The sequence below is a fragment of the Tachysurus fulvidraco genome, chromosome 25, assembly GCF_022655615.1.
Source record: "Tachysurus fulvidraco isolate hzauxx_2018 chromosome 25, HZAU_PFXX_2.0, whole genome shotgun sequence".
In the NCBI taxonomy this organism is placed as follows: Eukaryota; Metazoa; Chordata; class Actinopteri; order Siluriformes; family Bagridae; genus Tachysurus; species Tachysurus fulvidraco.
In genome coordinates, this window is record NC_062542.1 from 10349565 (window position 1) to 10365017 (window position 15453).

A 15453-nucleotide genomic window follows, 5' to 3' on the forward strand; every position below is an offset into this window, starting at 1 on the left:
CTCTTGTTACAGTATACTCTTGTTGGTGTGTGTGTGTGTGTGTGTGTGTGTGTGTGTGTGTGTGTGTGTGTGTGTGTGTGTGTGTGTGAGAGAGACAGAGAGAGACAGATGTACAGGGACAGAGAGAGGCATGATGACAGATCGTGATTTGACGTGTGTGTGGGCATCATTTGTTGGAACAGATTAAATTTTTTTTTTAATAAAATGCCAAAGTGTTTCCTTTTTCCTACTATAGTTAAGGTTGGGGTTGATTGAGGAGCAGACATTAATCAATAATTAATCTTATAATTGACGATAATTAATTATTAAAGTAAAAATCTCTCTCTCTCTCTCTCTCTCTCTCTCTCTCTCTCTCTCTCTCTCTCTCTCTCTCTCTCTCTCTCTCTCTCTCTCTGTGCACACCTGCTGATTTTACTTATGCTCATGATGGCTCAGCACGTCTTGAATCCACACACACACACACACACCCTACTCTGTCTACTTCCCATTAGCCGAGAGAGAGAGAGACGGATAGAGGCATAATGACAGATAGTGATCTTTTATGTTTGTGGGTATCATTTTATTGCAAACCAATCACAAGGATCAGACTCTGATGTTTTTGACCTCGTGGGGACAATTTCATTTTAAATAAAATTATTCCTTTTTGTTACTGAAACTAAAGGTAGGGGTTAACTGAGGTGAATTATTATAATTGAATTATTAACCTCATTAATAATTGTCATTTTTAAGTAAAGAAGCAGGGTTTAATGCACATGCATATGTAAGATCGTGAATGGATGTAACTTTTTGATAAACTGGCCTTCCAGCAGCTTGTGAGCATTTCCACTTACAATCCTGGTTACCAGGCAATAGTAAAATAAACAGATGATTGGAAAACATAAGCAGTCATGTAGTTACTTTCAGAATCAAGTGTTTGTCTCTGTAGCGTGACTGTCATACTCAGCACTCATGACTTAGGCTTCCTCATGTGTTTTTCCTTCACGTCTCCATCTTTGGAAAAATAATGGCTATGTGTCTTTATATTTACACTGGAATTTTTTATTTTTGTACATTACTTTGTATTATCCTTATTTCTGATGGCAGTTATGACTCAGTGTCTATGATCTCAGGTTATGATTAGAATGAAACTATACTATAGTTCCCAAGTTACTAGTAGATTAGTTCCTATTAATCTAAATGTGAGACAGATGGCCTTTAGCTAATATTTGCCCTTGTGGTGTGTGTTCCACTTTACATAGAGTAATAGATAAGGGCACTCACCACTCATCTTCCTCTGCTGAAATAGGCCTCACACACACACACACACACACACACACACACACACACACACACACACACACACACACACACACACACACACAGCTCCCCTGTATGTTTGTAAATTTTTGATACTTGACCCACCCGAGTATCCTGCAGGCTCCTGAGAATGAAGGGAGATCAGATATCATCTTGATTCTGGGGCAAAAAGAAGAGATAAAAGCAGAACTCACATTTGGATAGCTGAGATCAGTACTGAAAACCTAACCCTGGGTTTCTGCTTTCACTTACTTGAGCCAACATCTGTAGAGCACGTCTTTACTGTCTAAATAACATTAATAGCTCAACATCATGCCATGCATTCTTGCACTAAGCCAGGCCTTATCAGGGAATGCTATTTTTATGGACAACAATAGAGTCTCTATGGAACCTGTATGTACTCACTAAGAAAGAACTGGCATGTTTGACAAGTGCATCTCATAAAAAATGCACACTTTGTCTTAATGGGTCTGGGTTTGATCTACAAATAATTAATTATGTGGTTTTTATTTGTCCAGCAAGCATCAAATCTCACAGACTGGTGAAATAGAAGTCCTGTGTGGACAAGCTTTCCTTAAAAAGATGAATAGTCTGACTCCTATTTGAATCTACACTACCTGAGCACTTTATTATGCAGACCTGTACACCTTCATGAACTTATCGAATCAGCTAATTGTGTTAGAATGGAGAAGTTTGACTTCTGTGTCTTTCATTTTTATTTATTTTATTTTCATTATTTTATTTTTTATTTATGAAACTGCTGATTTCCTGTGAAATTCTCACACAGTACTCTCTAGAGTTTACACAGAATAGAGAGCGCGAGATCAGCGGAAAATGAACAGACTTGTCTGAGCTGTCAGGAAGCCTATTGTAACTCAAATGAGCACTTGTACATCAATGGTGTGCAGAAAAGGATCTCCGAACACACAACACATCAAATCTTGCTACCATAAGGCTATCATGGGTCCCAACAAACTCAAACCGTAAAACTAAAGACTGACAAAAGAGCAGGTGGTGTTTGTTGTGTGTTAAATTTCAATGAGATCAACAGTTTTTGAAATACTAGAACCGGTCCATCTAGTTTTCATGTCACGATTAACGTCACAGTTGTCACACTTTTTTTTTTCTTTATTTAAATTTTTGCTGAAGCTCTGTATCTGTATATTGTTATACAGTGTGCCACTACAACATGATTGGTTAATTAGATAATTGTGCAGGTGGGCAGTGATCTCTGTGATTTTGACCATGGCATGAATGTTGGTAGCAAATGAGCTGGTTTGGATATTTCTATAACTGCTAATCTCTTGGGATTTTCACAAAAGAAGTCTCTTTGACTTTACACAGACTGGTGCAATAAACAAAAAACATCCAGTCAGTAGGTGTTATATGGATGGAAACACCTTGTTGATGAGAGAGATCAATAGAGGATGGCTAAACTGGTTTGAGGTGATAGAAAGTCTACAGGTACAATTGTGGTGAGCAGAAAAGCATCTCAGAATGCACAACATGCTAAACCTTGAGGCAGATGGGCTATAAGATCCTACCAGGCCTCTGATGGTACAGGCTCAACAAAACTGGAAAAGCATAGTCTGTTTTGATTCAGTTTCTTTTGAGTCACACAGATAGTAGGTGCCAGAGTATGATGTATGGTTCAGGCTGGTGGAGGTCGTGTAATGATATGGGTCGTGTTTTCTTGTCACACTTTGAGCCCATCACTATTAACCAATTATCACTTGAATGCCACAGCCTGGTTGAGTATTGAAACCAGGAAGTAATATGAACATAACCATGAGTTCAGTGGCCTTCAGTCACCTGATCTCTATCCAGTAGATCACCTCTAGGATGTCATAGAATGGTAGATTCACAGCATGAATGTACACCTGAAAAATGTGCAGGAATTGTGTGATTCATGTCAACAAAACTCACAAAAGAATGTTTCCAGCATCTTGTATACTCGATGCCATGAAGCATTGAGGCAGATTTTGAGAGGCCCTACAAGTGTTAGTATAGTGTTTCTAATCTCTGTTAGTATAGTGCTTCTATTATCTCTGTTAATTGTAAATAATGTATTCATAAGCAGGTTATGCTATAAACCTATTAAAAAATAAGTTTCACTACAAATAAGAGCGTGTTAAAAGATTTTTTGTCAAACACTAAACTACCTTGTTGGAAATGTTTACGTTACACTGAATGAAAATGCTAAAATTTAAAAGCAAATCTGTGCCTTGGGTATGAATGTATTATCTTGTGCACCATACATAGTAAGTATTTGATATTAGATCCAAAACAGATCCTGGGGTTCACATCAGTATCTCCTCTAATACATCCTAAATCAGAAGGCTTGACTTTGCTTGTTTATCATGTGTATTCATTATGCTGCATAGCTTTGCTTTTATTACATCATGCCTCTTCTACTAACAGCCACAATCAGTAAAGTTCATTCTGAGCTCTAAGTTTTTATTTAAGCATTAATAATAGTGACTAAATGAACAGTGGCCCAGCAGACTGTACCTGGCCTTGCTCCAGAAGGACAATGTGACCTTCAGTATAAAACAGTGTAGCTCTTAGATTTCCTTGTTCTTGGCATATCTCTCTCTCAAATGAAAGTCATGCCCAGTGTTGGAATACAGAGACACACAACATACTGTAATGCAGACCAGAAGGTTTTAACTCATGAGAAACAGGTGAACTTGAGCATTGGCACTCTAAGACCTGCCTTTAGCATATTTAATGTATATGCTATAGGCAGAAAAGAACATCTCATTTCATTTGTAATCTCACCTGCACGGTAATAAAAAAAGAAATCACTGTTTATTTCCCTCCTTATCTACTTTGATTTGAAAACATGAGTGATGGTTTAGGAGTAAAAACTGTCCCCTATGGACATTTTGGATAAGGGTTGTTTCTGAAAGCTTTAGCAAGCCATTGGACGAAAGCAAGAAGGTTAATTAGACCAAGCTTGTATTAATACTGCTCACATAAACAGCTCTCTTTCTGGTTCAGTGGCTGTCTCTTTGTCTTTGAAATATAGGATTTTGATTCATTTTTTGGTCCAAGTGTGTTATCTATGGATAATAGGCACCATTAAGAACGGGCTGTTCAGATGGGTTTAAACGTTATTAATACCGGTAAAGCATAAGTCACCAAGGCACTGTTTCAGATTTTATTGTAATAATATTTTGATTAATATCTTTCTGAATTATATTACATACTGCCAGAAAAAAATTGTGAGGAAAGAGAAGCTCTACAGACTGCCTTGTGTTTCTCTTAACCCTAAAGTTAATGCATGCTAGAGCTTCATTTCGTATGTATTTGAAGATGCAGTACTTACAGTGGAATTGAACCACAAAACTACCAGATCATGTATTACAATCATTTAATATGTTTTGTTATATTTTGAGGCTTTGAACAAATTTCATTTGCCTAATGAAGCTAATAAATTCGGCATTAAACTTGTTTGGTTCTGTCGTTATCTTTGTCTCTATTAAGGCACTGGTTGTTTATCCTAATGTCCTCACCTGTTAAATGTGTAAACTTTTTATGTTTTGATTGTGGATTATCCTTCCTTTTTACGCTATTTCTTATACTTCAGACAGCATTTTTTTGCACAACAACCGCATACATCTGCACTGGTGTTTATAGAGCTCCTGATTAGCTGGAAATGAGCAACAGATCTTATTAATCAGGCAAAGTCAGATCACTATCATTACAGCAATGTTTCTTTTAAACTCTTGTAATGGACTGTCCCATATGTTGGCTGTGGTTTGTCATGACCATGTGAATTGCTGTAGCTACAAACAGCAGGGAAAATTATATATAAAGAAGTCATAGCAACACCCCATCTCTCTCTCTCTCTCTCTCTCTCTCTCTCTCTCTCTCTCTCTCTCTCTCTCTCTCTCTCTCTCTCTCTCTCTCTCTCTCGCTCTCTCTTTTTTCTTTCTCCATGACTCTAAACTATGATCACATGAACACCAAATTTGAACTAAGGCATACTGATTTCTCAGATCTGGAATACTTTTATTTGGCTGTATATCTATACATAATGCTTAATCACTTAATTTCGAATCGACATTATCCTCTTTTTTGTTTTTGTGCTTCATATCCTTCCTTAATTAATATCTCTGTTCCACTGGGCTCTGCATTTAAAATCCCACCCTATTGATGTGCCAGTCTTTCTGTGCCAAAAGGTTCACAGCAAGCTGGCAGGCTTGCTTTCATCTTGTTGCAGTTATATTCTTCAGATAACCTCTGTTCCTGTCCTTCATCTCTGCCTTTTCTGCGTGTCCCATTTCCTTGCCCTGAGCATCTTTAGATTTTCTTTCCTTCAGCTTTGTCTTGCAGTACATACTATATTTAGCCTTATTCTCATTTCATTTCTCAGAGTTCCTACTTTATTTTTCTTTGTTTTTGCCTGACTCATATCGTCTTGTTGGACAGTTCTGGCTGTTTTGACTTTGACTCTTAGAAAGTTCCTAATAAGGCAATTTGCATCCTTCCAACCTTGGCAAATTAATCTACTGTTAAAGGCTTCCCAATATGGCAAAAAGAGATATGGAATATTACAATGTGAATGAGTGAATGGATCTTATGTAGAAAAAATATACACTTTTGTGGCAGTATATACAAAAATAAAAATAGAACAAATGACTAAGGTTTTTATTTGACTTACCCTCTTATTATTGCTTTTAATTTATTATTAATTTATATATTTATTTTTAAAGCAATCAGATCTCTCAGGCTCTCCTCCATTGAGGAAAACAGCTATCAATGCACTGCACATGAATAATGCAACACATAAATAATGCGGCACCCGTCTAAAAAATTAATGACGTGTCATTCACAAGCCATTCTCTTACCTTGAACTCAATAGTATATAGTGGCATGTATCTGTGAATGTAGTTTATGACTATTTTGACAATGCCAATGTGGTGCTTTTGGTCAGGATTCTGATCTTGCAGGAATGGCCTCCAGTGCTGCTTTAGCTGTAGTACTAAACAAAACATGTTTTTTTGTCCTGCATTAAGTAACAGTGTAATTGAAAGTATTTTTTTACAGGATTGCAGGGAAAACAAAAAGGTGTGTGTTCTTGTGTCTAGTTGACATGTTTTGTTTGCAAAAAAATATTGTAACCATTTTTTTTTAAATATATGTACCACAGACTTTATAGACATCATTTATGTATGATTTCATAACAGTTCATACTCTGAATGTGTTTTATATTTTTTTCAGAGAGAAAGCATGTGCATCTGTAATATATATTTTATTGTGTCTTTTAGTAGTTAGATTTTGTAGTTTGGATGACACATTTACTGAATTCAGTTCATATCCTTGACTAAACTGTCTGCAGTAGAACTATTAGTTCAGGAAAGTGGTTTAATCAACAAAACAATGTAATATGAAACACACACACACACACACACACACACACACACACGCGCACACACACACACACACACACACACACACACACACACACACACACACACACACACACACACACACACTTACTTGTGTCTTACTATCCTTGTGAGGACCTTCCATTGACATAATTTTTAATGCAGCTAATCCCTAGTCCTAAATCTCTGTGTATTTATTTATTTTGTTAAATGAATGCTGCATTTATGTGAAAATAATTTCCTCATAGTGACTCGCCAACGTCCCTCCAAGTTCAAAGTCTCAGTTATTCCTATCTATTTGATTTGGTCCCCACTAAGATATAAACACACACACACACACACACACACACACACACACACACACACACACACACACACACACACACACACACAAAGTACTTTGATGAAGTGTCTAAAAGTGGGAGGGAAGTTGCCTTGTAACCAATCATTGACAAAGGCTCTTTGAGTGTGTGTTGGTTTCCTTTTACAGTGTCTCTGCAACTTGGGCTATTTTAAAGACACATACATACAGCTGCATCTGACAATCTGCTGAAGGGAGGCCAGCCGTTAATCCCAAGTTATGAGAGTTTTAGACAAATGAAGATAGGAACCCAGAGGAAGGTATAATCAGAAATACTGAATGGCTGTCCTTGCTTCAAGGGGGCTCAGAACTTTCTCTCCTCTTGGGATTAGTGCTTGGCTGCAAGCCTACAAGTCCTAACAGCTCGTTGCCATTGTAACCCTCATTTGCTCTGTCAGCTGGAAGAGGGATTCCTGTACCTGTTATTGGCATCAGTTGCTAGTTCCCGTCACTATCCACAAGAAGCTGCTGGCTTCGTGGTGCCTTGCTGTGCGTTCTTGACTAGTCGTGGGTAGCAAATTGGAACGTCCTGGTCAAGCTGCTCTGAGCTGTGTAACTTCTCATGCTCTTGCGTAGGCCAGGTATGATCCCCTCTGCACTGCTCAGGCATTTGGTATTCCTCAGACAGCCATGAAGAGATTCAGCAGCCTGAGAGGAAGCAAGAAGCGCAAGGATCATAACGGCAGGACGGGAAGACGCCAGTCAGAACCCCATGACCTCCTCGGAACAAGTAAGATGACAGTTTAGAATGAAATCCTGTAGCCATGCCAAGTTTTTTACAGCTGTGGTGAATCCAGAAAGTATTACTGGAGGCTTTATAGTATATTTATTACTGTGCATAATTTGAGATCAAAAGATTCACTGTTGTAAATAAAACCTTTAATATATAATCTTTAAGGTGTATTTGGTTTATTCCTTTGGGAGAACCCTGAAAAAGTCTCCCCTAGACAAGACCTTGAACCTCTTTGATTGCGGATGTGCACCAGAGAAGTCAAGATCGTGTCACATACTGTTGTTTGAGTTTGTATACTTCCCCACCAATTTAGTTTTATATCCCTGCAAACGGCTCTGATGAACATGGCTTTCACTTTCCCTATGACAAGATGAAAGGAGAAAAGTGCCTCAACAATCAGGAACTGAAAATGGCTTGACCTGTCTGTAGATTGCAGATTCTTTCATTTTTGCTTTCAGTTTGCTGAACACAGCATCATATACAGTACATCATTAGCATGTTATTTACAGAATACACAATATACACTATATGGCCGAATGTGCGGGGAAACTTGGACAGGTTATTATCCCTTTTCTGTGATAATAACCTCCATTCTTCTAGGAAGGATTCCCACTAAATTCTGGAGCGTGATTGAGGGGATTTGTGCTCATTCAGCCAAAAAACATTAGTAAGGTCAGTCATTGATCGGTGAGGAGGCCTGAGGTGCAGCCAGCATTCCAGTTCATCCTAAAGGTGTTCAGTGGGGTTGAGTTCAGGACTCTGTGGAGGACACTTAAGTGTTTCAACACCAACCTTTGGCCTCAGTTTGATCTCTGGGGCATTCAGTTCCAGTGAATGGGAAATGTAATGCTACAGCAAACAAAACATCCTGTACAATTGCATGCTTCCAAATTTGTGGCAGAAGTTTGGTGAAGTGGACTGCCATCTGGGTGCTATAAGAAAACACACTTTTCAGGATGTGTGCTACTGAATTGCTGTCAAATACATGCTTATACTTTTTATATGGTTACATACAGTAAGTAAATTTCGTTCGTTCATTTTCTACCGCTTATCCTTCTCGGGTCACGGGGAGCCTGTGCCTATCTCAGGCGTCATCGGGCATCAAGGCAGGATACACCCTGGACGGAGTGCCAACCCATCGCAGGGCACACACACTCTCATTCACTCACACAATCACACACTACGGACAATTTTCCAGAGATGCCAATCAACCTACCATGCATGTCTTTGGACCGGGGGAGGAAACCGGAGTACCCGGAGGAAACCCCCGAGGCACGGGGAGAACATGCAAACTCCACACACACACGGCGAAGGCGGGAATCGAACCCCCAACCCTGGAGATGTGAGGCGAACGTGCTAACCACTAAGCCACCGCGCACCCCTAGTACGTAAATTTAAGAAACTTAATTACCCAGTTTTATATAAATTTTATCTGCTTTTTTCCATCAGTCATAATAAGTCTATGTTTAAACTGTTCCTGTTCCTAGTTCTTTATTTCATTTTTTTATATAGCTTTTATCTGCCAGCTGGACTCATCACATGGTATCCTTCGTCTTCACTTGTTGGTTTTATCACCATAATCCTCTGAGTCAGCCTATGAGTCAGCAAATTTGGCATGCAGATTCACAATCTGCTTACATCAATAACTTATTCATGTCCTTTTGTTCTTGCTCCTTCACCATTTTCAACTGACCTTCACTTCACCCTCCTGCCGAGATTTTGTCTTAACCTTTATGCTAATTGTCCAAGTCTGCACTATTATCAAGTTCTGCTTCATTTTTCCCTGTACAGAAAAACTGCTCCTGTGCCCTTCAATTCAGACTTCAGCTCTGACTCTTACTACTTCTAGGAACACCCACTATAACTGTGTTCAATTATTTGTGTTAGCTGCTATTAAATTATACTTTTTTAAATGAAGACAGTGGCATAGTAGTGGTAGACTGGTTATAATATAAGTAGTTGAATTTATACATAAAACCTGAGTAAAAAAGACACAGAAAAGGTTGGAAATAGGAAGTCGGAATGTCCACAAACCCAAGTGTAGGAATATCAAGGAACTTGAAATGTTGTGCATAAAGGAGTGGTCCAGGATTCCACAACAAGTGACTCTAACCTGGTTATTCTATTGGAGTAAAAACAAATATGTCAGTCATTTTGCTAAATACATACACAGCAGGCCGCCTTTCTTCTTTGGCTTTTCTGGAAATGTTTTCCGTTTTTATGGAATTTTCCCAAGCAGTGAGAACACTAATCCAACCCTGTAGTTTGTTTGGATTTAGAAACTGACTTTAAAACAGATTGTACGTTAAGCTGTAAGCCTCCCACCTTTAAAAACATGCTAAATTATAAACATTGTCTTGATGGGTATGTCTCAAAGTTGCAAGTATGAAGGATTTTAGTGGTTCTAAGCGAGCTTTTAACAGAAGGGATTGTCAGTCAACAGAAGAGTTTGTATTCATTCTTTTTTAATGATGACAAACCCTTCTGTTGTACACAGAATGGTACACTGTGAGACCCAGTCTACTGGGTCAAGGTGGAAAATTATATTTGAAAGAAAAGCCTGGTTTTCTTGAAAACAGCAAAGTTGTAGCTGCTGTAGCTGCTGAGATTAAAATATAAAATATATAAATTAAGATTTAAAATCTTTTAATTCAGTGTGCTCTTCTGTAAAGAAAACATGGCCACATTTTAATGGATAAGCTAATCAAACACTTGTCTGCTATACTTACTGCTCACTTACGTCGTGTTTTTATAACCCTAGGTAAAATTGACCTTTATTTAAGATGTAGCTAGTTCCTAGCTAACGTAACTAACTGCGACTACTTTCTAGACTTACAGATCACTACAAATAAGTATACTAATTATGTTGCCTACCTACTATTTACCTTCTGTACTATACAGTTCACTCTGCCTAAGCAGCTTTCACTTGAAAGGAGATAGAGACGAAGAGATGGAGAATCATGCAGCAAGAGCTAAATTAAGAAGCCAGCAAGCTGGAATTTAATCCATTGGATGGCACTGATTAAGCATCTGAAATGTCAAGAGATGAAGCAAACGGCAGCTCTAGGATATCTCTTGTCCTTGGTGGCACTTCTGGTATGAAAGGATCCATTAACCCAATAACAAAATATCATATTGATTATACATATTAATATGCAAGCCTTACAGGGTAGATTTCTTTATTTACATGCGAGTGGATACGAGTATGTTTGAATATTAAACGCTTTATTTATTTATCTCAAGCCCATTTAACATCTCAAAGATCTATATACATTAAGACATTATGTTTTAATGTGGGATTTAATGTTTTTGTGTGTTTTTAGTAGAAGGCTGTGTATGTAAAGAGTAGCTCATACTGTACTGATATGTAATTATACGAATTTCTGATAAAATAAAGAGTAATTAGGTGATGACTGAAAATGTTGAATGGTAAATACACTATAAAACATCAAAGCCCAATTAAATTACATGAACTTATTTCTTATTTTCATCTCAAATTGACATGATATGATTTGAGCTCATGTGTCTGAGTTTGTAAAATGAAACAAAGTTATCCATTGTCTTGACTATTTGTGAGTTGAAACTAAGCTTATCTTCAAGTTGAGGTTCCTCATGTTCCTCATGTTTCCCAGTGTACATTCATTTGTTTCTGTTTATTACCATTGATACATTTCATGAGATTAAATAGTAAAACAGCAGTAGGCTACATACAGTATTAAACATGACAAAAGAGAGGCCTGATTCAATTGATATAAAACGTCATATATTTGAGCCTGTGCCCAACGTAGCCTCAGATTCCTGTTCTTATAGGAGGTAGAAAGTAGTGGAACCTGCTGTTGACCATCATTTGATGCGTTGTGCTTTGGCATAGCTCAAAAGGTATGAAAGAGTCTCCAAGTATTTTCTCTCTCTCTCTCTTTCTCTCTCTCTCTCTCTCTCTCTCTCTCTCTCTCTCTCTCTCTCTCTCTCTCTCTCTCTCTCTCTCTCTCTCTCTCTCTCTCTCTCACACACACACACACACACACACACACACACACACACACACACACACACACACGTATATGTATATGTATATCTGGCTCTGACAGTTTCTTGACCATGATCCTAACCAGGATGTTATGAATGGTCTTTCTTTGCCCCTCAAGCTTCTTGCACATCAGCACCACAAGAAAGTAAAAAACTCTCACTTGTTCAAACCATATTTTCTGCAAACTTTCTAAAAAAAAGGCAGTGATGGCTGCCCAGTGTGATTTGTCTTTATGAGATTTTCATTAGGGCCATATCTCAAAAACAGGTGGTTGCATGTGTGTACGATTTATATAGAATTATTATACCATCAGTAGAACTAATTGAATTTTGGAATTGATCAATGTCACAAAGCCACAGCAAGATCAAATGTTTACAATATTTTTTCTTTCAATATTCTCCTTTCTGTTTGATGTGTATTTAAGGGTATACAAATTAGTAACAGGAAGAACTAAAGTTAGTGGTGGAGGCATGTACATTAATTCCATTAATGAAGAGTTCTATTGGTTCATTAATAAAGTGGACTAGTATCAGTGTGACTATACACTTTACGGCCAAATGTCTGTGGACATCTGACCATCATCATGTTTGTCTTTTAAAAACTAGGAGCATTCCCATTCAAGTCATATTTTGATACAAAAAAATAATTTCCCAAAGTTCAGTGACCAAGTAAATGGGAATTGTGGAATGTGGAATTAGACAGAGAAGTAACCAAGCGACAGGACAGCCCTGAACATGCTACCACCAGGATGCTTCACTGTGGGGGTGATGTTCGCAGGTTCATGAGCACTGTTGATTTTTCCAAGGCTAAATTTTCCAGTTTGATCTCACCAGTTGATCTCACTATTCTCCACTATGTATCCTGGCAAACTCTAAACAGGATTTCAAATGGCTTGTCACTCTTACATGATGGTTTTGTTTGTTCTGTAAACAGTTTCAACTCTGACATGGTTTCTCTATATCGTTTTCCATTTGATTACCTTTTAGATACTACTGTATGAAAAACTATATGTGAACTGTATGGAACAATCCTGTGACTTTGCATTTTTTTTTGGCTGTCAGAATCCTGTCACAGCAATATCAGATTTTAACATTTTTAACTGTGGAGATAGTGTGCCTTTACAAATTGATATTGTCATAGCCTTTAAAAGTGGCATAACAGTTATCTGCATCTCTATGAATGGACACCAGTGTTGTATTAGGTAACCTCTATCCTGCTGTGTTTCATACACAAGGATCTGAGCTATTTTACACCCTATAAAATGGTTTATCCTGTCAGACTTGTCACATATCTGGCTATATTCAACTACAAGCTTTTACTCATGTCCATTAAATAGCTTAAGAGCTCTTAATACAGTAACATTAACCAAGCATTTTAACCACATACACATCAATAGAGGATGTCTGTTGGTGTCTATGTACAGTACATGGACTTTGTTTTGCTAATAAGCACTGTAACCATTTTGAGGAAGAAAAAACTTTATAGTCATTAAATAGTTCTGAATTTCTGAACGTGTTTGTAGTATTTATACTTACAAAGCACTTATACAGACCACATAAGTAAGGTCTTTTTTATTCTGTTATTATTGTGGATTATTTTGAGCTCTCTATTATTCGGTGTGTGTAAATTGTTTTTAAAATCACTTGAAAGTTTTGATTTCAAACAGACTTTTAGAAGAATAAAACTGAAATTTGCTATAGTCAGAATTGGGTGTCGGGTCTCCACTGCTGACCCGTGGAAAAAATATATTATGAACACACACACAAACACAAACACAAATGGTGTTCGTGCGAATGTGAATTCCATTTACAGGGTATGTGTAAAGCGAAAATTTTCACATGCTCTTTTTAAACATTCCTGACATTGCATTTGCAAACATACATTACATATAAGACAGATTTAACACAATTATAAGAAAATACAGAGAAATATATTCTGTATTAATTTGTACAAACACACAGACATGCTCTATGCAAGAATTTTTTTCCCCTTAATGATGTTAGATACACATACAGATGCTATAGTTTAATGCATGGTGGAAAGGTAAAGGTCATTGTGTTCTGCTCTTCTCTATGTGTGTGTGCCTGTGTGTGTGCCTGTGTGTGTGTGTGTGTGTGTGTGCGTGTGTGTGCTGGCTGTCTCTTTCCTGCAGGTTTCATGAGACAGAAGCTGCAGTCAGAGACACCCATCTGCTCCATTATTACACTCCGGAGAGTGGACACTCTGACACACCTGTTTGCCCTTTGTCACACTAACAATTCAGAGCCAAACTTGAGTTTGAGCCAGGTCTTTTTACCAGGCCAGGCAAACAGCCGAGTGCTGTGAAGTACAGTGAGCTATAATTATCGTCTTGTTCCTGTGCTTCAAGAATGCAACACTGTACTTTTGCTAGACAATGAGTATTGGAAATATTTAAGTCAAGAAGGCAACACGCCATGTTTAGAGCCGATGGGGTGTAAACTTTTGAACAGGATGTTGCATTATTATTCTGAAGAAAGATTTTTTTTTCATTTAGTACTGCTTCTTCATAAGAAGCTACAGTTTCCCAGAAGACAAAATTAGAACTTCAAAACTACTGTATCTAGAAAATGATTAGGATTGGAACTATTTTTAAGTATAGTAGGATTTAGACCACTAAGTGTAAAACTCTCAGATCGATCCAAAGACTCAAGGTTTTGGATCTATGCGGAACAAATTTGGTGACCAAGTGGGGAGCATCTGTACAGTAGCATTCATGGCATTGAGAAGAAATTAGAAAATCATACATATATTCAGCCACACTTGGAGCCCTGTTATGCTGATCGTTGTGAATTGAGTAAATCTTCTGACTCCTACTCAATACAATTGCCTTAGCATTTATTTATGATTGACTTCTAGTGAGTCCTTGATATGGCCAACATTACACAGTAATTTTGGTAAACTTGATTTGAATTCTAAATACGGGAGTCAAAAGTGACAGAATTGTTGTATTACATAAATGAAAAAAAAACACATCTGTTTGCAATCATCTGATCACAAATGTTTATAAAGTTTAGATCTTAATAGTTGGTAATGATGTATAAGTCATTCATTTAAATTACTCCGTATACTCAGTATAAAGGTTAAGAGGAAATACTGTTATATTAATTAAGCAATAACAGAGTGGTGTGATGATGTTACCACCATAAAGTTGATTACTTTTCAATAACAGCACATCTTGAAGTGTTTTATTGGTCTAATAATTAAGATTAAATCAACGGCACATTGTACTTCAGTGATTGGTGGTTCAATTCCCACAACTGCCCTGTGTGCATGTTCTCTGTTCTGTTTCCTCCTGGTCCTTTAATCTACACTGTCAGTCCAAAGACGTGTTGTAGACTGACTGACATCTCTAGTGGAGTGTGAGTGGATGTGTAAGTCTGTGTGATTGTGCCCTGTAATGGGTTGGCGCCATGTCTGGGGTGTTCCTCTCCTTGTCCCCACTGGGATAGGTTCAGGGTACCCCATGACCCTGTGTAAGATAAGCGCTACAGAAAATGTTAAATGCCCAGCAGACAAATTTGTTTCCTGTTATCAAATATGTTATTGGAGCCATAAACAGTTGTTGTTCCCTGACTAGCTTATCTTTTTTCTTTTTACGGAAGTTATTAAGACAAACAGT

General features: G+C 37.7%; 1 protein-coding gene across 5 annotated transcripts in view; it reads left to right on the forward strand.

Moving 5' to 3' along the window:
* The window catches only part of prkag2a (protein kinase, AMP-activated, gamma 2 non-catalytic subunit a), an 84280-nt gene that overhangs the window by 24172 nt on the left and 44655 nt on the right, over positions 1–15453 (forward strand). Inside the window, exon 1 of one of the 5 annotated variants that reach the window (XM_027173497.2) lies at positions 7210–7783. The exons of 3 other annotated variants lie outside the window; for them this stretch is intronic. In XM_027173497.2, coding sequence (XP_027029298.2) covers positions 7684–7783 — 100 coding nt within the window. In that variant the 5' untranslated portion in view covers positions 7210–7683. Of the gene's footprint in view, positions 1–7209; positions 7784–15453 lie in introns of those variants that run through there. One more of the 5 variants, XM_047808616.1, reaches the window with a different exon arrangement.